The sequence below is a fragment of the Bufo bufo genome, chromosome 9, assembly GCF_905171765.1.
Source record: "Bufo bufo chromosome 9, aBufBuf1.1, whole genome shotgun sequence".
Classification (NCBI taxonomy): domain Eukaryota; kingdom Metazoa; phylum Chordata; class Amphibia; order Anura; family Bufonidae; genus Bufo; species Bufo bufo.
In genome coordinates, this window is record NC_053397.1 from 197,320,531 (window position 1) to 197,342,971 (window position 22,441).

A 22,441-nucleotide genomic window follows, 5' to 3' on the forward strand; every position below is an offset into this window, starting at 1 on the left:
AAAATCGCAAGCATCCGCAAGCAAGTGCGGATTCGATGCGATTTTCACTCACGGTTGCTAGGAGACGATCGGGATGGGGACCCGATCATTATTATTTCCCCTTATAACATGGTTATAAGGGAAAATAATAGCATTCTGAATACAGAATGCATAATACAATAGCGCTGGAGGGGTTAAAAATAAAAAATTTAAAATTAAACTCACCTTAATCCACTTGCTCGCGCAGCCCGGCATCTCTTCTGTCTTCTTCTTTGCTGTGTGCAGGAAAAGGACCTGTGGTGACGTCACTCCAGTCATCACATGGTCCGTCACATGATCTTTTACCATGGTGATGGATCATGTGATGGACCATGTGATCACCAGAGTGACGTCACCACAGGTCCTTTTCCTGCAATCAGCAAAGAAGAAGACAGAAGAGATGCCGGCTGCGCGAGCAAGTGGATTAAGGTGAGTTTAATTTTATTCTATTTTTTTTAACCCCTCCAGCCCTATTGTATTATGCATTCTGTATTCAGAATGCTATTATTTTCGCTTATAACCATGTTATAAGGGAAAATAATACAATCTACAGAACACCGATCCCAAGCCTGAACTTCTGTGAAGAAGGTCGGGTTTGGGTACCAAACATGCGTGATTTTTCTCACGCGAGTGCAAAACGCATTACAATGTTTTGCACTCGCGCGGGAAAATCGCGCATGTTCCCGCAACGCACCCGCACCTTTTCTCGCAACGCCCGTGTGAAAGAGGCCTTAGTGTGTATTACATGTTTAGCAGACATTTTATTTGGCAGTTGTTGGAGAGGATCAGGCATGATGAATTTCAACATGCCCAATCCTTTAGACTGCCTTGACACGCTGCAGAATTTTCCGAGACTGAAAATCAGTTCCATTCACCTGAATGGATCTTGCAGAAATGCATGTGCTTGCTTTTCAAATGAATGGAACTAATGTTAAGTTGTGGAAAATTCTGCAATCTTATTCTCAAGGGAGCTAAGCCACTTCCAGAGGAATCTGGCCCCTCTACCTATTGAGAAGACATGTACACCCGGCCAAATCAAGTGTGCATTTCCAGGGACAGCTCGGGAGCAATACCAGCGTTCGGCTGACCGCTATTAAAGGTGTTTGACCACTTTTAGGTTTAGACCTCCCGTGGTTCCATATAAAGCTCTAGGCACTCAATGTGCCGTATATAGTGATCCATACAGATTGCATTACAAGTAACATTTACTAATACCGCCACCTGCACGTACAGTAGATTGAGATGATCACCTTACCGTCGTTGAGCTTTTTGTGCAGCATTGGGCAATTATTGTTTCTTTCATTTTAAAACTAATGAATCGTTGTGATAAGCAGCCAGTGTAAACAGGCCTCAAAGTCCAGTTCCACCCAAATCATAAAAATTGCCACATGTTCATTCAGACATTATAGCAGCAATCAAAGTTTGGTAATTATATTTCTTTTATGTGCAGAGACATTGGCTTTATTTAATTCCACTAAAGGGGATTTTTGCAAAAGTGACAACAGGAAGTCACCTTTGATTCTTTGACAGTCTTTAATACTAATTACATTAGGAGTGTGCAGCTTCTTTAGTGGATTTAGGCCTTAAAGGGAACCTGTCATCACCTTTCTGCTGCCCAGACTAACAGCAGAATAAAGTAGAGACAGGTGAGATGATTTCAGCGGTCTGTCATTTATAAGTTAAAAATAAGTGGTTGCTGAGAACCAACATCACAATCATTGCAGACCGGGCCTGGAGAAGAGTCGCGGCCACCTGAGAAGAGTCCTGGTTATTCATGACTTCCTGCTCTCCTGCTGATGACTGACCGTCTAATACCGAGTTTTCTCCCTTTCTCTCTAGGAAAGAACTGCCAATCATCAGCAGGTGGGTGAGAGAGCAGGAGATTATCAATAACCATGACTCTTCTCAGGTAGACTGGACTCTTTTCAAGGCCTGGGCTGCAATGATTATGATGCTGGTTCTCAGCAACCACTTACTATTAGCTCATGAGTGACACACCGCTGACATCAGCATTTCTGTCTCTAGTTTATGCTGCCCTCAGTGAGGTCAGCATAAAGTTGGTGACAGGTTCCCTTTAAAGGGGTTGTTTGGGTTCTAGATATTGATGACCTATCCTCAGGATAGGTCATCGATATTAGATCAGACAAGGTATGAAACCTGGCACCCCCACTAATCTAACGCAGAGAATAAAGCCAGAAGCACTTATCCGTACCCCGAGTTCTGCTGCAATAACCAGGCATGACCAATACACAGTGTATGGAGCTGTGCTACCAACTCTGTTCACTCTGTTATTTCAGCCAGTTGCTGCAACTAGCTAGTTCTGGGTGTCGGACCTCCACTGATCTGATATTGATGACATCCTAAGGATAGTGCAAAAACATAAGACCAAGTTAGTCAGCACATCCTGAAAAATGAAGTGAATGGACAGGTGCTCGTCACAACGGCTGAAACTACAAATGTAAAAGCAAACGCACTCGACCAGCACTCTGCAAACATAGAATATATAAACTAATACTATATATTCACTATATAAATGAATATATGAGGTACTTAGCAAATATACTTTAATCAAAATTATTTGTGCCCATCCACTACGGCAAGGTGACCTCTTTCTAGATGGGAACCTACTCTATATGATACCTCTCTCTGCCTACTAGCCTCTAATTAATTTAGGGACAGCAGACAACATTTAGTGAAACCCACACTTATTGAGATGATCACCTTACCGTTATTGAGCATTTTGTGCATCATTGGGCAGTTATTGTTTCTTTAAAATAAATGAATCGTCGTGATAACTAGCCAGTGTCTGCACTATATGGTACCTCTCTCTGTGCCAGCAGGCCTTCAATGAATTCAGGGAGACAGCTATGCAGGCTTGGGTACAGGTGAATCCGCCTAGCCTCCCACACCCTGCACATAACACAATTAACTGACTGCACTACATATAGATAGGCAGTGTTCAACACCTCAACCAGCCTAAGTTCATATAAAAAACTGGGGAGAATATTTAAGAAACTCCCCAGTTTATTATTATGGACACGTTTATGTGGCTGAGATGACTTATAGGTACAGAGGCAGGATGGCCAGTGTCCTTGAATCCAAGAGACCTGCCAGAGTTAATTATCTTGTAGCGTCTTGCAGATGTGTAAGCAGGTAATATTTGGATGTATCCGTATGGTGGGCCCTCAAAATAAATTTTACTGGTGGGCCCTAGACAGCCCAGTCCGACACTTTAGCTATGTGTACTGCACTAAATGCATCATAAAGAAAGGATGGCTTAGTTATGAATGCCTAACCAAGATGAAGGCACACACCTAACGAACCCAATATATAGCTGTAGTCTTCTCTCCCTGAAGGCATGCTGGCAAAGAGAGAGGTAACAAACAGAGCAGACACAGTATACATGTGTAGCCTGCTGTAGCTAAATGAATAAGAGGTCAGTGGGTTCAGAGAGAGGTATCTTATGGAGTAGGTTTCCATCCAGAATGAGGTCACCTTGCCGTGGTGGATGGGTCCAAATTATTCTGATCAAAATATATTTGCTAAGTACATCATATTCAATGTATAGAATGCATATAGCATTAGTTCATTAGGTCATCAATATCTATAACCCATAAAACTCCTTTAATTAGCAAACCAACATCAATATGGCAAGAACCTACAAACCCCATAGAGATGTCATTGGTGAAAATAACCCCAATGATAATGGACAGTCTTTTTGTATTGTGTTCTGAATGAAGCCACCGCTTAGAAGGAAGAGGAGCGGCTGCTCAGTCTCATTCTGGGTTTCACCATCATAGACTGAAACAAAAGCCTCACCAAGTCCATTTTACCTGCTGCTATCATTGCTTTGGAAAGATTGACAATCTCCGTCGTGTTATTTCTGCAGACAGTCTGTAGCTCTTGACTTACTGACTCTACTTCATATTTCTGCTGAGCTTCTTTCACCCAAAATTCCACCTCCTGGATCAGCGTCTCGGCGTCCATCTTGGTATGGCTATAGAGGCTGAGTAATGCTTCCATTAAATGTCTGAAGGTCTCTGTGGCCTGGGAGCCTTTGCTCTCCAGCTCTATGGCTTTCTTGAAGCACTCACTTGCATTCAGTTCCTCCCCTTTCACTTGCAGGCATTTTCCCTTCAGCAACTGCAGTTCAGGCAGGGTGTCGGCCAGGTCATACTCCATGGCTTTGGCGATGCAAACTAAAGCATGGTTTATGGAATCTTCGTCAGTTAACATCAGCCCCTGCACCGAGTCCACACCCATGTAATAATACACCTCAAATGAAGATGAAGAGGAATTGTAAGAACAATGGCTGGTACTATGGAGTATACACATACAGTCACGTGGGCCTATAGACGGTACCAAGAAGCAGCAATACTATCACATCATAAAAGTATAGAAAAGTGTTGCCTCATCTTATTCACAGTAAATAATTTGGACATTTTGCTTTGGCAAAGGCAACTAAGTGAGGTCAGAGTGTCTGGCAGAAAGGCCCCCAAAGGGGAACAACCCCTTTTTAAAGGGTTGTACAGGATTGGAAACAATAGCTAATTTCTGCCACAAACAACGCCACACCTGTCCACAGATTGCCCTCGTATTGCTCCTCAGCCTCATTCGCTTCATTATAGAGCTGAGCTGCAATACCAAGTCACTACCCATGGACAGGGGTGGAGCTGTTTCTGGAAGAAAGAAGCAATGTTTTTTTTTCACTTTAGTATTGGTGTAGTTTTCCATATGTTTTTCAAACAACATGACCTAATGAATCCGTCAATCAGAGTTCAGCGGTACTCACTTGCCCCATTTCCAGATATGTTTTCAGGCAGGGGTATACATCTATGATGCTTTCCAGGTCACATTTGGCATTGGTAAGATGGTTTCTGTCCGGCAGTCCTCCTAACCCTAACTTGGCTCGTTCCAAGTCTCGCATGTACATCCAGATAAAAATCTAAACCGAAGCAAATGTAAAAAGCTTAATATTCAGCAAGAACAAGACACTGCAAAGGTAGAACAATCAACTGAAAGAAAATCTCAAGAAAAAATGAGACAGCGGGGACGATACACTTTATGTAACACTATATAGGGTAGATACATACTAAAAAATGTAAACATAAAATTGGGTGGGGGGTCCGGGTGGAGACGATTAGGACTCCACACTATAAAGTATGTGATTACCTGGGACCGTGTGCAGTAAGCCTGCCAGTTCAGTTTTGGGTCTTGAAGGGCACTCAGCGCCATGTTACAGATTCCAGTAGCCATTTCTTGCTTTCCCAAAAAGTGAAATATTTTGGCCAGACGGTTTAGGATCAGAGGGTCGCCTTTGCCTATTTCTATGGCCTGTTTGTGATGAAGAAAGGCACTAATTATTAGCAGGTCAATAGTGTCTACAGAGCTGTTACTTGATTGTAGGGCTTGAAACCACTTTCCTGTGATTCTTCTGCTTGGATTTAGTGCTTGAAACTCTGCATTTTAGAACTGCACCTAAAAATAATCAGCAATACAATACAGTGCCTGCTACGTGCAAATGACTGGAGAAGAGTTCTAGCCCTTCAGATGGAAGTTGAGGCAAGTACACTGCACATGCGCTGGATGCTACTAGACTCTTCTCAGTTCTTACATATAGCATGCGCTGTAATATAACGTCTTCTTTTTAGAGACAATGCTAAAATGGTGTGTTTGAGACGGACATGTCTAGAATGCTAAAACCCAGCAGGCGAACGACATTCTGGTGGTTTGGTGTCTTAACATCTAGTGTCAGGTTCCCTTTGAACTCCAGGGTCCCAATGCAACATTTGTAAGAAGGGCCCCCACCTACCTTATATCATGTTTCATCAATGTCTTTGGGTCCCTTTCACACCAATACCCTGATAAAACCGCTACCTCTGCTCCCTACAGCTACACCCCTAAATGTCTACAAATGTCCAGTCAGGTAAAAACAATAAACATTTTTCAAGCAGTGGACGATTTACAACAATTTTTTGTGAATTATTATTTTTTATTTTGCTTAATTTTAATCAGTGAAAAGGGTGGTCCCTCCATTCGGCACCCTCATGTATTAGGGTGCCTTCACATGCTGCACAATTTGTTGCATACATTTCTGTGACTTAAAATCACTTTTATTAATCTGAATGGGGTTGTTTTGGTGGCAAGCACATGGATATCTGCAAGCTCAGGGGCATAGCTAAAAGCTCATGGGCCCTGGTGCAAGATTTCAGCTTGGGCCCCCGTCCCTCAGTGCTTGTTGGCAAGGGGCAGGGGAGCACATAGCCTTCCTGCTGCCTGAGGCAAACATTGAAAGGGCACCCCCTCATGCCAAATTCTTAACCTAACCCCTTCCCTCCAGCCAGAGGTGTAAATTGACCAGTATGCACTTTCTATAATGCCAGTGTCTTATGTGGCACAAGGGTCTTTGGCCCCCTCAGGCTCCTGGGCCCTAGCTACTCCCCCGTGCAAGCTCCATTCAGGTGAATGGAACTCATTTTCAGTTGCAGAAAATTTCTGCAACCAAATCTGCCGTGTGTGAAGGCGCCATTAGTACTCAGGCACACAACCGTACGGATACCGTCCACGTTGCATCCGCATTTTTTTTGCCGACCCATTGACGTCAATGGGGTCCATGGTCCATATTTTGCGGCCAAGTATAGGACATGTTCTAACTTTTTGCAGAATGGACATACAGACGTGGAAAGTACATGGATTATCTGTGCTCTTTCTGCATCCGTATGTTCGTTCTGTAAAAAAAAAAAGTCTGCAAAATGCGGACCACGGTCCCACTGAAGTATATGGATCTGCAAAAAATATGCGGACAGCACACACCGCATCCATAGTTTGTGGATCTGCGGTTTGTGGACCACAAAATGGACACGGTTGTGTGCATGAGGCCTTAACCAGAGTGGAGAGTAGCTGCAAAAAGTAGATTGTTCATGCATAACACGGACAGTCCATTGATTTTAATATGTACCGTGTAATACTTCATTTTTCCTGTGGTGGCGCAGCAGGAGAATTATATGCATATAGAATATGTAAACAAACAATCCATTACAGCCGCAGTATCAACTCTCAGAGAACTCAGAGCGTGTCTACTACAATCCTCGCATTCGACTCTGCTTTGCATAGGCTATCCCTGGTATCAGGCGGTTTAGGAGTCACGGAGAACCTAGGACCGCAGGTTCCTACACATCGTAATTCTATAAGCATGTAGAAAACAAGATGTTTTGGCACAAACCTTGCTAAAGCAGTCCAAGGCGTCTGTTCCTGAAAATCCGTAGTCATGAATTCCCATTGGTGTGGTAGGAAAGGAATGTTGTTTTTCCAGCATCATCCCGATGTAGCACCAAGACAAAGCTAGGAGATACGTAATAACATACGTGTGAATACAGGACATAGGAGCGCTTCATTTTACGTATTTAGGATGATTCACAGTAGAAGGGTTCATTAGAAAGACTTGATAATGGAGAATGGATGTCCGGCCATGGTTAATCTGGCTCTGCACATGACATACAGTACATCATGTCGATTGCGAAGTTAGTTGTCTCCAGGTGAGAAAATACACAACCTTTGTTGTGTTCCCTTTAAGAATGGGAAAGGTGAGAGCTGCCTGACAATAACCTGTACCATCAGTGTATGTGTGTGTGTTGGTGTGGCCTTAATCCCTATAATTTACCTGAACGAGTCATCCGTGACAAGACACCTACCTTGCTTGCTAAGTAAACACTAAGGGGGTGATTTACTATCCAGAAATAGGCGTATTTCTGGCACAGATTGCGACACACAGGTTATCTGCGCCTCAATCTGCAACTATAATCCCTAGGATATGCCACCAATGTCAGATAGGTGCGGGTCTCACTTCTGCGATCTGCATCTATCTCTAAAACGGGGTGAAACAGGGTGCACCGCGCAAGCACAGCCACCCTCTATTCACTTCTTTGGGAGCACCGCCTTGGCTATTTCTGGAACTCCCAAAGAGGTGAATGGAAAGGTGGCCACACATGCGCTCTCCATTCACTTCTATGGGAGCTCCAGAAATAGCTGCGCACGCTCGCTCAGGTCTTTTTTTCTGAATTCCCATAGAATTGGGCTTTGGGGGCCCCGTTCTAGAGATAGGTGTGGATCCTAAAGGTGGGACCTGCACCTATCTGACATTGATGGCATACCCTTGTGATATGCCACCAATGTGTGAGTTGGGCCAACCCCTTTAATGGGTTTAAACAATGACTTACAGAGTAGCCAACTGCAGGTGGCACTAGAGTGACCATTTTCTTCCTTCTGGAGGAGATATACAGTACAGACCAAAAGTTTGGACACACCTTCTCATTCAAAGAGTTTTCGTTATTTTCATGACTATGAAGGCATTAAAACTATGAATTAACACGTAGAATTATATACATAACAAACAAGTGTGAAACAACTGAAAATATGTCATATTCTAGGTTCTTCAAAGTAGCCACCTTTTGCTTTGATTACTGCTTTGCACACTCTTGGCATTTTCTTGATGAGCTTCAAGAGGTAGTCCCCTGAAATGGTTTTCACTTCACAGGTGTGCCCTGTCAGGTTTAATAAGTGGGATTTCTTGCCTTATAAATGGGGTTGGGACCATCAGTTGCGTTGAGGAGAAGTCAGGTGGATACACAGCTGATAGTCCTACTGAATAGACTGTTAGAATTTGTATTATGGCAAGAAAAAAGCAGCTAAGTAAAGAAAAACGAGTGGCCATCATTGCTTTAAGAAATGAAGGTCAGTCAGTCAGCCGAAAAATTGGGAAAACTTTGAAAGTAAGGGCTATTTGACCATGAAGGAGAGTGATGGGGTGCTGCGCCAGATGACCTGGCCTCCACAGTCACCGGACCTGAACCCAATCGAGATGGTTTGGGGTGAGCTGGACCGCAGAGTGAAGGCAAAAGGGCCAACAAGTGCTAAGCATCTCTGGGAACTCCTTCAAGACTGTTGGAAGACCATTTCAGGGGACTACCTCTTGAAGATCATCAAGAGAATGCCAAGAGTGTGCAAAGCAGTAATCAAAGCAAAAGGTGGCTACTTTGAAGAACCTAGAATATGACATATTTTCAGTTGTTTCACACTTTGTTATGTATATAATTCCACATGTGTTAATTCATAGTTTTGATGCCTTCATAGTCATGAAAATAAAGAAAACTCTTTGAATGAGAAGGTGTGTCCAAACTTTTGGTCTGTACTATATATATATATATATATATATATAAAAATATATATATATATAGGGCACGGTGTACTGTGTTGACTCCGTTACTAGACAATTTTAAGACAATTTTCCTTCAAATGGATATACAGAAATACAGGTATTTTTACGGTTTCCATATTGGATTATTACTTTTTTAAACACATAGATATTGAGTTACAGCCTGTATCACATGCATTCATACCTCTACAGGCTTTAGAGCTCAAATCTCTAAGGACTTTTTCATACGTCAGTGAATCACAAGCATGTAATGTCCATGGTCTCGCCAGACAGTACACACATCCACTGAGTAAGGCTCATGCTCGCGACCGTATGTATTTTGCGGTCCACAAGAAACGGATCTGCAAAAAATACGGATGACGTCCATTTGCATTCCGTATTTTGCGGAACGAACAGCTGGCCCCTAATAGAACAGTCCTATCCTTGTCCGTAATGCGGACAATAATAGGACATGTTCTATTTTTTTGCAGAACGGAAATACGGACATACGTAATTGGAATGCACACGGAGTAACTTCAGTTATTTTTTTTTTGACCCATTGAGGGTCCATTCAGACGTCCGTGTGTGTTTTGCGGATCCGCAAAACACGGACACCGGCAATGTGCTTTCCGCATTATGTGGATCGCACATCGCCGGAACTTAATAGAAAATGCCTATTCTTGTCCGCAATTGCGGACAAGAATAGGACATGTTCTATTTTTTTCGGGAACGAAATTGTGGACCCGGAAGTGGTGATGGATCATGTGATTGGACCATGTGATTGGACCATGTGATTGGACCATGTGATCTGACGTCACCACAGGTCCTTTAGCCGGCAGCTCATGATTAAAGAAGTAAGAAGAGACCGGCAGCTACGCGATCAAGAGGAGAAGGTGAGTAAATTATTATTATTTTTTTAACCCTCAATTGACCACCTACTAAGCATTCTGTATTAAAGAATGCTATTATTTTCCCTTATAACCATGTTATAAGGGAAAATAATACAGTGAATAGACTGTCATCTTAGCAACCATGCGTGAAAATCGCACCGCATCCGCACTTGATTGCGGATGCTTGCGATTTTCACTCAGCCCCATTCACTTCTATGGGGCCTGCGTTGCGTGATAAACGCACAATATAGAGCATGCTGCGATTTTCACGCAATGCATAAGTGATGCGTGAAAATCACAGCTCATGTGCACAGCCCCATAGAAATGAATGGGTCCAGATTCAGTGCGGGTTGCAATGCGTTCACCTCACACATTGCACCCTCGCGGAAATCTCGCCCGTGTGAACTCAGCCTAAAAGTAGTGCTCCAAGGATTCAGCCCTGCCCCCTGGTGCTCCAATGTGCTCATTTGCATATGAATAAAAACCACTTATCTTTGCAGCTGTATAACATACAAATAAAAGAAAAGTATTGTTTTAATCAGCATGATCAACCCTACCAGGCTTGATATGCTTGGTTTAATACGGTTCATCATGCTGACAGAGCCTCTTTAACTAAATGTACATTTTCTATGTAGTAAAGTGTTATTCTTCTTCTAGTATAATCCATGTAAAGAGACACAAAAAACAAGAATATACAAGCCACATTGACATAAGTCTTAATAATTGAAAGAACCTGGAATGTCAAAGAACTTCCCATGTAACAAAGGATTGGTAAACTGAGCCTGTAATAAGAACCGTCCTATTATAAGGTACAGCATACGCTACCTTTGTATTGATTGTTGGATGACTTTACGGCTTCCCGCAGCAGCATCAGCGTCTTGTTGTAAAACTGCAGCCGTTTTTTTCCAGCGTGTTCTTTTTTTATTAATATTTCATCTAACCTGGAATCACAGGAAGGAAGCAATCAATGACTCCTGTCCTCGAACCAACCGACTGTGTAGGCATTTGTGGGGTTACAGCAGGTGAGGACTATTGAAGGGACTTCACACTATAATACTTTATGTGTGATTATACGCCACTCTTGCGACTTTTGAATAGTGAGTGGATAAATGATCGTGGTTAGGTATGATAATTAGGCAATTTATCCACTGTGGGGAGATTTATCAAACTGGTGTAAAGAAGAACTGGCTCAGTTGCCCATAGCAACCAATCAGATTCCACCTTTTATATTCCAAAGGAGCTGTGAAAAATGAAATGTGGAGTCTGATTGGTTGCTATAGCATAGTTGCCAACTGTCCCGAATTTGGCAGGACCGTTCCTGTCCTTTCAGAGACAGTCCTGGCAGATTTGCATTGTCCCAGGCTGAAAATAGGTGGGGCTAACACAGACCGTGCCCGTTAGTGGTTGTTTCCGGGTGAAATAGTGCCGTTCCCAGGGGCGGGGCTTAGATGTCCCGATTTTATCAACTGAAACGTTGGTAAGTATGCTATGGACAACTAAACCAGTTTTACTTTACACCAGTCTGATAAATCTCCCCCGGCGACTTTTTGAAAAGTGGCCAAAAAAGGCGTATTCCTTCTGCAGTAGTGGAGTAAACATTACAGGACAAAAGTGTTACGTTTTAAGATGGGCCCGATTTATCAAACAACGCATGACGTTGTCAAGCAACTCAGACTCAACAGAAACTTGGGGACATTTATCAAAACTGCTGCAAAGAATAACTGGCTTAGTTGCCCATAGCAACCAATCAGATTTCACCTTTCATTTTTCAGAGCTCCTTTGGCAAATGAAAGAAGCAATCTGATTGGTTGCTATCGGAAAACTAAGCCAGTTTTCCTTTGCAGCAGTTTTGATAAATCTCCCCTGATTTAAAAAATGCCCTTCATGATAGATTTCCCTGTGTGTCTTCTTCACACATGACCAACCTGGAAATACTGCATACTGAGATGGACATTTTTATTTTTTTATGTGCCCAAATTGGTTTAAAATATGCCAGATATCTTCAGCAAAAATTGCTTAAAAAATACATGCAGCTGATCATTATTTTATCTATCATTATAAGGGTTGTCCAACCATAAGGATGAGTGATAGGTATCTGATTGGTGTAGGTCTGGCCAATCATAAGAATAGAGGCCCGGAGCCCCCATAGTGAAAGGAGCGTTGGTCTCGTCAGTTCATTCGTATGGGACTACCAGACATAGCTGAATATGGCCCTTGGCTATCTCTTGGCGGTTCCATAGAGAAAGAATGGCGCAGCATCGTGCATGCTCGACCGGTCCGACCAGACAGGGGAATGGTATTACCATTCTCAGGATTCATGGGGATCCCAGGGGTCGGACTCGGACCCCCCACTGATCAGATAGCTAACCCTTTATCTCGTGGATAACTTTCAAACTTGGAACCACAAGGGAATGTGTCATCAGACAATGACCTATTGTTTAAATCATGTTTTTCTAAAGATTTTTTTTATGTCACTTTTTTTAATTTTCCATGTCAATATCTATATTTAAACAAAAACCATAAAACCCTGCAGTTTTCACTGACCGCTAAGCCTAATAATAGGCATCACCATTACAAATCACTTGCAGTTATCTGCTCATCTGTCATTCTAGTCCTGCATGTAATGATATCACCTCTATGTATAGATAAGACAGGATCCACCATTCAAAATAGGCGATTGTCAGATCTTATCTATTCTTTCCTTGTACAATGACCTCTGCACAGGTCACAGAGCATGAAGACTCTCCCATAGAAGTCAATGACCTTCCCCCCTGATCATTGTGTCTATGGCCCATGGGGCTGCCGTAAAGCAATTTTCCAAATGCTTTCTAAATGCTGTTAAGAAATGCTCAGGCAAGATGGCCGCCCCCCATAATCATGTTCAGGAAATAGAAAAATAAAATAAAAACTGTTTAGAAAAAAAAAAGAATATGTGTCCCTATCTGGTTTTAACTGGCAGAAAAGAGAACATTTTTGGTGACACATTTCCTTTAAGGCCCACACAGAATTTAGCGTGGAAAAACAGACAGCACACGGACGTGAAATACATTCGTGTTTTAAGGCCCGCACCAAGAAAAAGAATGATTAAAAATCGTATACTTTTTTTGGGTTTAGGATCCGCATCTGGTTTTGGCTTAAAAAAACCCATATGGATGCAAAATACTGATCAAATCTGCACTGGGCGCTATGTGTAAAGTGGCTTATAATGAATGACGGCTGTCACCTCTAGGAAAAGTTAGTTTCCAAGGGAAAATCTAAATTCTCATATCTTGAAGTAGGTGAACCTACCAACAGTTCCTTGGTAACCCCAATGTCTTAGAACCTAAAGGTCATACTATTGTTTTTTTACGAAGGCCGCCATGAGTAGTGATGGCGACATACCTCATACACAGAGACGCCATTGTGAAAAACCAACTTCTTTTCTCTTCTATGGAGATCTGTAAAAGAAGACATCAAATATTAACATACATGTATAGTCCATGTATTACATAGTTCACATCACACACAGCAGCAAGAATTCAGATTTGCAACTTTAACTGTATCCGTCGCAAAAGAGATCCAACAGTGCTGGATTTCCTCCGATGGGCATGGCGATGCCATTCATTTCAATGGGATCACCGCTACTCAGAGAACCTGGCTGCAATGGTTGTTGTGCGACCAATGTCGCCGTGTAGCCTTACCATAAGGCTACAGCTACATGGCGACATGTGTCGCAGAAAAGTTGCGCAACATTTTTTATAACGATAGTCAATGGTGTCGCACTGCAACGCGACAGTTGCAAAAACTCCATCCAGTCACTGCATGTCGCAGTGCGATACCATTGACTGTCATTACAAAAATTGTCGCGCAACACATGTCGCAGTGTAGTTGTACCCTTTTTGTCGTGCTGTAGCCTAAATCTTCTTCTGCCACCAGCCATATGATCTGTCAGAAGCTGTGGCAGTTAGGGCTCATGCACACGTCCGTCTCCTGCACTGGGGACCGCAGTTTGCGGTCCCCAATGCACGGGCAACGTCCATGGGGATTCCGCAGACGGATCCAGACCCATTCAACTTGAATGGGTCCGTGATCCATCCGCACCGCAAAAAAAGACAATTTTTTTTGCAGTGTGGAGGCACTGAGAGCAACCCCACGGAAGCACTCAGTAGTGCTTCTGTGGGGTTCCGTGCCCCCATTCTGCACTGGACCTTCCGGATTGCGGACCCATGATGCGTGATGCGGTACAAAAACATCCGGGCCCCGTATATTGCGGACCCCCTGTTTGCGGGCCGCAATACGGGCATGGCCAGCACACATTCGTGTGCATGACCCTTTTAGGTGCAGTGCGGCCAGGAGACCTCTCAATATTATGCGTGCCTTGATATTCAGCCGGCCCACAACTCATAGTTCGTCTCAAGCTGCACCTAATAAAGAAAGCTACTCTGCAAAATCTTGTCACGCCCATATAATCAGGGTGCCTGTCCCTACATTACACCGCCCTTAGGGCAGCATAAACCTGGTGACAGATACCCTTTAAGATGAAGACCGTGGTTATCTAGACGGGTTAGTTCCTGGGGTAGCGGATCCAGACAACTCCATAAAGATTGCGCTTTCTAGGCAGTGTATTCCTGGCAACCAGATCCGATATAGTCCTCGTGGTCACATAATCGTCCGCCATTGCGAGTGTAATTTTTGCATGTTGTTTCCTATAGAGCTATGTAATCCTGGTGGAAACGAATAGTTCAACAGTGTCAGCCATGGTATGCGTGCTGACTTATATGACACGGCATGGCGCCCAGGATGATTTACTTGTGTGCTGTTTGCCCAGGGACACACCCTTATTTGAGCGTGCACACAAGAACCTTCAGGGAGACTTACAGTAAGTAAGTAAGGGATATTGTTTTTAAGGCTAAAATACACAATAAAAACAAGCAACTGACGCCTGCTCAGGGAATCCACCATGTTTTTCTGACTAGTAATAGTGCACACCCCACCTAAAGTCAATAGCAGACCTGCATCAGATATGAGGTCGACCAGAGCCAACTTCTTGGCACAATCTTGGCAGCGACGTCCTGCGCAACTCAGATTTCATAATGCGACCGTTGGGTCAAGTCACATTCCATAGTAGCGAATCGAAAACGTATGACTTCTTTGCTTTTATGGGATTGCACTTAAATGCATTCCCCTAGATGTACGTCGGCCGTTCCGTGCATTGGAGACCGCAATTTGCGTTCCCCAATGCATGGGCATCATCCTTGCGGCGGCCGCAGACGGATGCAGACTGATTCAACTTGGGTCCATGATCTGTCTACACCCCAAAAAAATAGAATATGTTCGATTTTTTTTTGCAGTGCGGAGGCACGGAGAGAAGCCCTATAGAAGCACTCCATAGTGCTTCCATGGGGTTCCGTGCCTCCGTTCCTTCCAGATTGTGGACCCATTCGAGTAAATGGGTGTTTGCCTTTTGCCAGGCTGCAATGCTGGCATAGCCGGGCAATGGCCGGGTGCATGAGCCCTAAGAATGAACATGTTTTTTTGCAACGCGATTATGAATCAATATGCTGGAAAAAACAAATAAACTCAATCTAAGGGCTCATTCACACGGCCGCGCTAAAAATCCTATTCAACCAATGGAAAGCAGAGAAAAAAAAAAGAAACAACCAGCTCCAAAATCTGTGGCAAAAATGGCGTGTAATACAAGAAATCTGCCTCCAAAATCAGTTTGACTGGGTCCGAGATCTGTCCGCAAAACAATAGAGCATGTTCTATCTTTTTGTGTTGCGGAGGCACGGACCGAAATGCCACGGAAGCGCTCCATAGTGCTTCCGTGGTCTTGCGTATCTTCTGGATTGCAGACCCAGCCAAGTGAATGGGTCCGCATCCGTGATACGGTGCGCACGCGGCCGGTACCCGTATATTGCAGACTCGCTATGGAAAACTTCTGCAGTTTAATTCACATCCAACTTGGATTTTAAACCCACAGCACGTCCATTTCTGTTGCAGGTTCTCACTTTGGATTTCACCCTTTGCCATGTGCGACAAACCCTCAGCGTTTATGTTGCTGCAGGATTCTGGCAGATACGCTGTGGGTTTTCCGATCTGGAAAATTTGCAGCATGTACTGTATATGCACTGTCAATTATTTAAAACTGTGTTTTTATTGCGGTTGGATGTACTACAACTCCCATTCTGCACTTCAGTAGAGACGTTTATCTTGTACAACTGACCTGGTTACTGACTCCAGCATCATACGCCGGCCTGCCCTGGCCCTAGGGAGCATTGGTGGAAGGATTATTGAAGCCAGAGCCACTACCACTCCCATCCTCCGTTCTGCTCCGCTCCCCTGGGGCTTGCAGCACATTTCAGGCAACCCTTCATTTACTGCTATAGAACTGATTTTCAGAAGTCCCATTACAGTGAATGGAGGGCACGCTGCGCAGGCGTGATGTATTTTCCATTCACTTTGAGGCTCCATTCTTGAGATAGTGGCAGATCCCAGAGGAGGCACTCGCACCAATCAGCCTATCGATAGGCCAGCGTCAATGTCCCAGATGGGAAGACCCCTTTAATGTTGAATATGGCCTCACATTTTGGAGGCACGATTTATGACTTCTAGTAGCAAATAACTAAATCATCAGGATCTGCAAAGGTCACTGGAGATTATTTTTTGGATTATGCTCATAAAGCATGCAAACAAAAGTCCTATTGTGTGCGTTACGAGGCGTGCACAATACTATGAAGAGCCTATTGTGTCCTAAGCGCTGGACCATAAAGCTTATATAATCATCAATGAGTTCTGCTCCGGGTCTGGATGAGGTTATCGTGTCTGGAGTACATTTTGCTCTGCATAATGTTCAAGTATGTTGAGCAGACACAATTTTGCGTGAATCCACATCAGAAGGCGTCTTGCAGTTTTACAAATGTATCATTGACTATAATAGGCGAAAAAAGGTGGTCCGCCTTGGACGATTGTTTTTTTGTTAGAAGGGTCTGCTGACTATGGTGCATTCACACGACCGCATGTGTTTAGCGGTCCGCAAATTGAGGATCCGCAAAACAGACATATATATACGTCTGTGTGCGTTCTGCATTTTGCGGAATGGACACGGCCAGCCCTATGATAGAAATGCCTATGTGGACAAGAATAGGACATGCTCTGTCTTTTTTGTGGGACGGAAGTACGGATGCGGACAGCACACCATTGAAATGAATGGGTCCGCATCCGATCCGCAAAATGAATCAATGTATCCGGCATTGCGGTCTGCGCATGCTCAGACCGAAAAAAAAAAGACGAAGATGCGGCATTTCAATGCATTTGTCATACGGAGCAGGATCCTGATCCGTCTGACAAATGCCATCAGTTTGCGGCCGCCTGTATTGCCGGATCCGGCGGGCAGTTCCGGCGACAGAAATGCCTGCCGGAATCCTCTGCCGAAAGTGTGAAAGTACCCCTACGTGCACTACTGCAACCAATGACTGACATCAGGGGGGACGTGTCCCCAAGTTGAGGTCCATATTGCACCAAATAATGAAGTTCTGGTCTAATATACCGGTAGAAACCATACAGATAGTTTAGTAAGGAGCAATTTAGTAAATGTATTAATGCACATTTATGCATTAATTCCCCGGTTCAAAAAGAGGGACATTTAAGGATCAAAGAGGACCAGAGGGACTTGGGTCAAAAAGAGGGACTGTCCCTCCAAAAGAGAGACGGTTGGGAGGCATGATATAGTGGAATTGCTGTTTGTTTCCATCCTCCAAGAAAGAGTTAATAATACTCAATACGTTATATGTACCCCAAAATGCTGCCGTTATAAAATAGAGCCCATACGACTATATCTATAGAAAAATACTAATGTTATGGCTTTCTGAATGTGGTGACGTCAACATGAAAATATTCTTTCGGTCCTTAAAGAGGGGCTGTCACCTCTCCTGACGTGTGTGTTAGTAACTACTCGCACCCCCCATGTAATAACAATTCTGGAGCATCTATTCTTATGACTCTATGTTGGGCTGTTCCTCTGTTGTTCATTTTAGTGGTTTATGAATGAATTACTTCCAGTCTGCAGTAGAGGTCCACATGGATGTTACCAGTTGGGGGGGTGTCCTTGCACAGTCTGACACTGGCAGCACTGAGTGGATAGTGTCAGACTGTGCAGGGACACACCCCCTACTGGTAACACCCAGTTGGACCCTTTACTTCGGACTGCTGGCAATTCATTCATAAACATCTAGCAGGAATAACAGAGGAATGGCATAACATAGAGTTGTAACAATAGATGCCCCAGAATTTGTCTTGCAAATTGGATCCCTGCGCGGCTGCTGCTGCATCTCCCTGCCGTGCAGATCACCACATCTGGCGACAGGGGGTGCAGCCAATAGCAGGCTGCGACGGTCACTTGCTCACGGGCGATGTCACTCGTGATGCAAGGGGGCAGGTCACCGTCGCGGCCTGCTATTGGCTGCACCCCCTATCGCCAGATGTTGTGATCTACAAGGCAGAGAGATGCAGTGCAGCAGCGGCCGTGCAGGGATCCGGAGGGATTCAGGCATTGGATAACAGGTAAGTATATTCTGTATGAGAGACCTAGACATCCTGTGTTTACAGGATCGGATAACCCCTTTAAGGGGTTAAAGAGAATGTTCTCAGTAATCACATAATATGGCAAATAGCATCGCCATTTGCTCTCTCTATAACCTGCTGTTTTGAAACTACAACTCCCAGAATCCTCCTTTCACTTCTACCCCAGTAGAGGGGGTATCTGCAAATGGTTTGTAACATAATGTTATGTACACCCAGCTTAGAATCTGCGTGGCTAAAGCATAGGAACCAGCAAGGTTACCCACGATCACAGTGATACAGACTTTGCTTCTTGTGAGGGACTACAGTTAAGACACCCATCACACTGACGCCCTGGCCAGACTTTCTCCGGATCATCAAGGCCTTGCTACATATATTGTGCCATTCCTTTAGTTTGCAATGGAGGTCCAGATGGATGTTACCATTTGGGAGTGTCTCCACGCACTGTCTGATACTGGCAGCACTGATTGGATAGCGTCAGACTCTTTAGGGACACACCCCCAACTGATAATACCCATCAAGGACCTACATTGCAAACTGCTAGTAATTCATCCATAACTTTTAGCAGGAATATTACAGGAATGGCAGAACATAGAGTCATAAGAATGAATGTTCTAGAATTATTATTACATGGGTAATGCAAGTAGTTACCAAAACAGACGTGTCAGGAGAGGATGTCATGAGTTTGAATAATGCATACTGCTAACCTGTCCTTATACCCACTCTCCACTGAGTATAGCCTTTTTTTTTTCTTTTTATATCCCCCCCACCCCCACCCTGTTCAATAGAATGCTCCCTGAGTGTTGACCTGAGTCTATCCGGTATGATTGGACAGAGCGCGGCTGTAGGCTCCACACAGTAGGGCCATCGCTCTCAATTAGTATATAGGGCACAAAATAGGCTCAGGAACCATATATACAGAAAAGGGGGGGGAGGGGAGTGTAAACAGAAAAAAGCACTATATGCAGGGGGGCAGTATACATTAGGACAGGCAAGCAGTTTTCAACCTAACAGGTCCTCTTTAAAGGGGTTTTCTGGGGATTTGATATTGATAGTCTATTCTCAGCTCAGGACAGGTCATCTATATCTCTTCAGTAGGGATCCGACTCCCGGCGCTCCCACCGATAAGCTGTTTGAAGACCTGCTGCCTCTTTGTAGACCGATGACGTCACTTTCATCGGTCACATGGCCTAGGTGCCGCTTGGTCCCACTCAAATGAATGGGCTGAGGCTGCAATACCAAGTGAAGCCGCTATATAATGTATCATTCTGTCCTTGGTATATTGTGAGGAGGCCATGGCTCCATCAAACAGCTGATCGGCGAGATTACCTGGAGTCGCAACCCCCGCCCATTTGATAGTGATGATCTATCCTGAGGATAGCTGATCAATGTCGAACTCCTAGAAGACCCCTTTAAGAGGTTTCTCCACTTTAGACAATCCCTACCTGTTGGAAGGGTTCCTTTAAAATAAGAAGATGACAAAGTGTCCTCCTGTTGAGACCCCAGTGATCAGCTGTAATCTGAAATCTGGCTGTAGGTGCTCACATTCCCTGCAGCGCCACCACAGGGGAAGTGAAGCATAGCACATTGCCCATTCAAATTAATTGGTTGTCGATTTAATGCAGGACAGGGCAGGTCCTCCAGAGCGAGAGACGCTCATTGTTACTGCTCTATCCTCTGACCAAGAAATGAGGATCCTGAAAAGAGGATCCCCTCTAGTAACCCAGAATTCCCTAATAGGGTGTATGGAAATTGGGTTATCAAAACTGGAAAACCCCTTTATTAAGCAGGTAGCAGATGCCAAGTTACCTTGAAGGAACTATTGTATACGTAGACTATATCATGTTAAACTGACCTTGTGTTTTCCATAGGTGACAGCTTTATCATACAGACTGATTCCTGTGATCAGTTTCTCCATGTTGTCTTTCTCGGTCATCTGGCCCACATCAAATGCATGAGCGTAGCCCTGTTCTGCCAGGCATCGGGCAGCCATATGTCTATCCTCACGTGTATCCAGGTCCATCAGATGAGATAACTTATCTACAGACTGCGAGGCCTCTTCCTCCATATTCAGCTTGTCGTAGACATAGGCCAGGTTTGCCCATGCATTCAGATTATTGGGGTCCTGATTGCAAATGTTTATAAAGATCTCCTTGGCTTTGTCAACCTCATCCAGGTAGAAGGAAAAAACACCCGATAAATTCCTGATTCCAAAATGCTGGAAGCTGGAGTCAACCTCCAGCTGGAACTGAAGGGCTTCTTGCTTCAGTTTGATGTCTCTTCTCCTCAAGTGTGGCGGGGTGCAGGACTCAAAGTTGAGGTTCATTTCCAAGTGGAAATAACCAGGAATATATTCAAACTCGTCTATGAGAGTTTCTATGTCCACGTTGTGTTCTTCCTCCATGGTTGGCAGAGCAATGTACCTCTTGTCCTACCTGCTCTCTATACTTGTATGTCTGGTTTGAGTCACCTGTAACTCGGGAGGAGCTTAGACAGGGAGAGGCCCTGAAGAATTCCCTTCTCACCCTAGTATTTCAGTGCAGATTTTGCAAGTCAATCCCACGATTATTGTTACAATAGTTTCCTGCTCTTGTGACAATTCCTGCTCTTGTGACAATTACTCCGTATAAACGTGAGAAGTGTTCAGACCTGCCAAGAAAAAACTGAGAAATCCAAACTGATCCTCCCCTGTAAAGGTACAAAGTAAAGTTCATCATACGATTAATATCGGAAGTCACGTTTCCTTGAGTCTGCGTTCTTTAGTCCAAATTTTTAAAATGTTGCACATTTGTTAAATTTGCCACATTGTTAAAGGGGTTTTCTGAGGGTTTCAGACCGATGACCTATCCTCAGGATACTGTAAGGTCATCAGTATCTGGTCGGTAGGGGTCTGACTCCCGGGACCCCCGCCAATTAGCTGTTTGAAGAGGCCGCAGCCTCCTTGCAGCTTACCAAGCATAGCGCCGTTCATTACATAGCGGCTGTTCTTGGTATTGCAGCTAAGCCCCATTCACTTGAATGGGACTAAGTGGCATCTAGGCCATGTGACCGATAAACGTGACGTCACTGGCCTAGGAAGAGGCCGCAGTTGTTCTATTCCACCAGTGTTTTAAAAAAAAATGTCACTGTGATAAATTGGAAGTGAAAAGCATTAACATAATGAACCACACCCACTTCCCAAAACTGGAGTGAGTGGTGTAAAAATACAAAAAGTTGCAAATTTTTTAGTAAATAAGCCTAAAATGTTGTCAAAGCCATATCTTGTAACTTTTTAAAGCCAGAATTCTGAGGTGCAGGACATGATAAATTGCCCCCTTAAAATTTCTACTTTATTTTCACCTCAATGGCTTATTATTAGGATAGGCCATAAATGTATGACTGCTGCCGGTCCAACTCTGGTCAACCCCCCAGCTAAATGAACCCCCCAGCTAAATTTGGTGGTCACTGACAGAGTTCTGCTGCCTGAGGAACAGTGAGGTCCTACATGTGCAAGCTCCTCAACGCTAGGCCTGATATCAGAGAACTTTCATCTCTGAGAGACTTCTACACCCCAGGAAGCAACCTGATCATTAAAGTACTCCAGAAAGAAGGTCCAGAATCTACAAGGCTGTGCATTGGAGTCAGCCAGCAAGGTATTGTGCATGAAACCTTACTGCTGTCAGAGGGAACATTGCTAACGCGCCCTTCCACGCTTACAGACGGTTTGGCCAGCCGTATCTTAAATCTGCAACTCTCAGCCTATGAATTTGCAGAAGCAGTTAACAAGTACCTTATTGCATGCCTA

At 44.1% G+C, this 22,441-nt stretch overlaps 1 protein-coding gene across 1 annotated transcript; it reads right to left on the reverse strand.

Moving 5' to 3' along the window:
* Nucleotides 1-2,254: 2,254 nt before the first annotated feature.
* TTC22 (tetratricopeptide repeat domain 22) lies at nt 2,255-21,091 on the reverse strand. Its single transcript, XM_040407765.1, has 7 exons — nt 20,513-21,091; nt 13,480-13,535; nt 10,924-11,039; nt 7,241-7,359; nt 5,191-5,352; nt 4,811-4,963; nt 2,255-4,293 (listed from the first exon to the last, which is right to left on the reverse strand). The coding sequence occupies exons 1-7, from the start codon at nt 21,059-21,061 to the stop codon at nt 3,766-3,768; spliced, it is 1,683 nt and encodes a 560-aa protein (XP_040263699.1). The 5' UTR covers nt 21,062-21,091; the 3' UTR covers nt 2,255-3,765.
* Between the last annotated feature and the right edge of the window lie 1,350 nt (nt 21,092-22,441).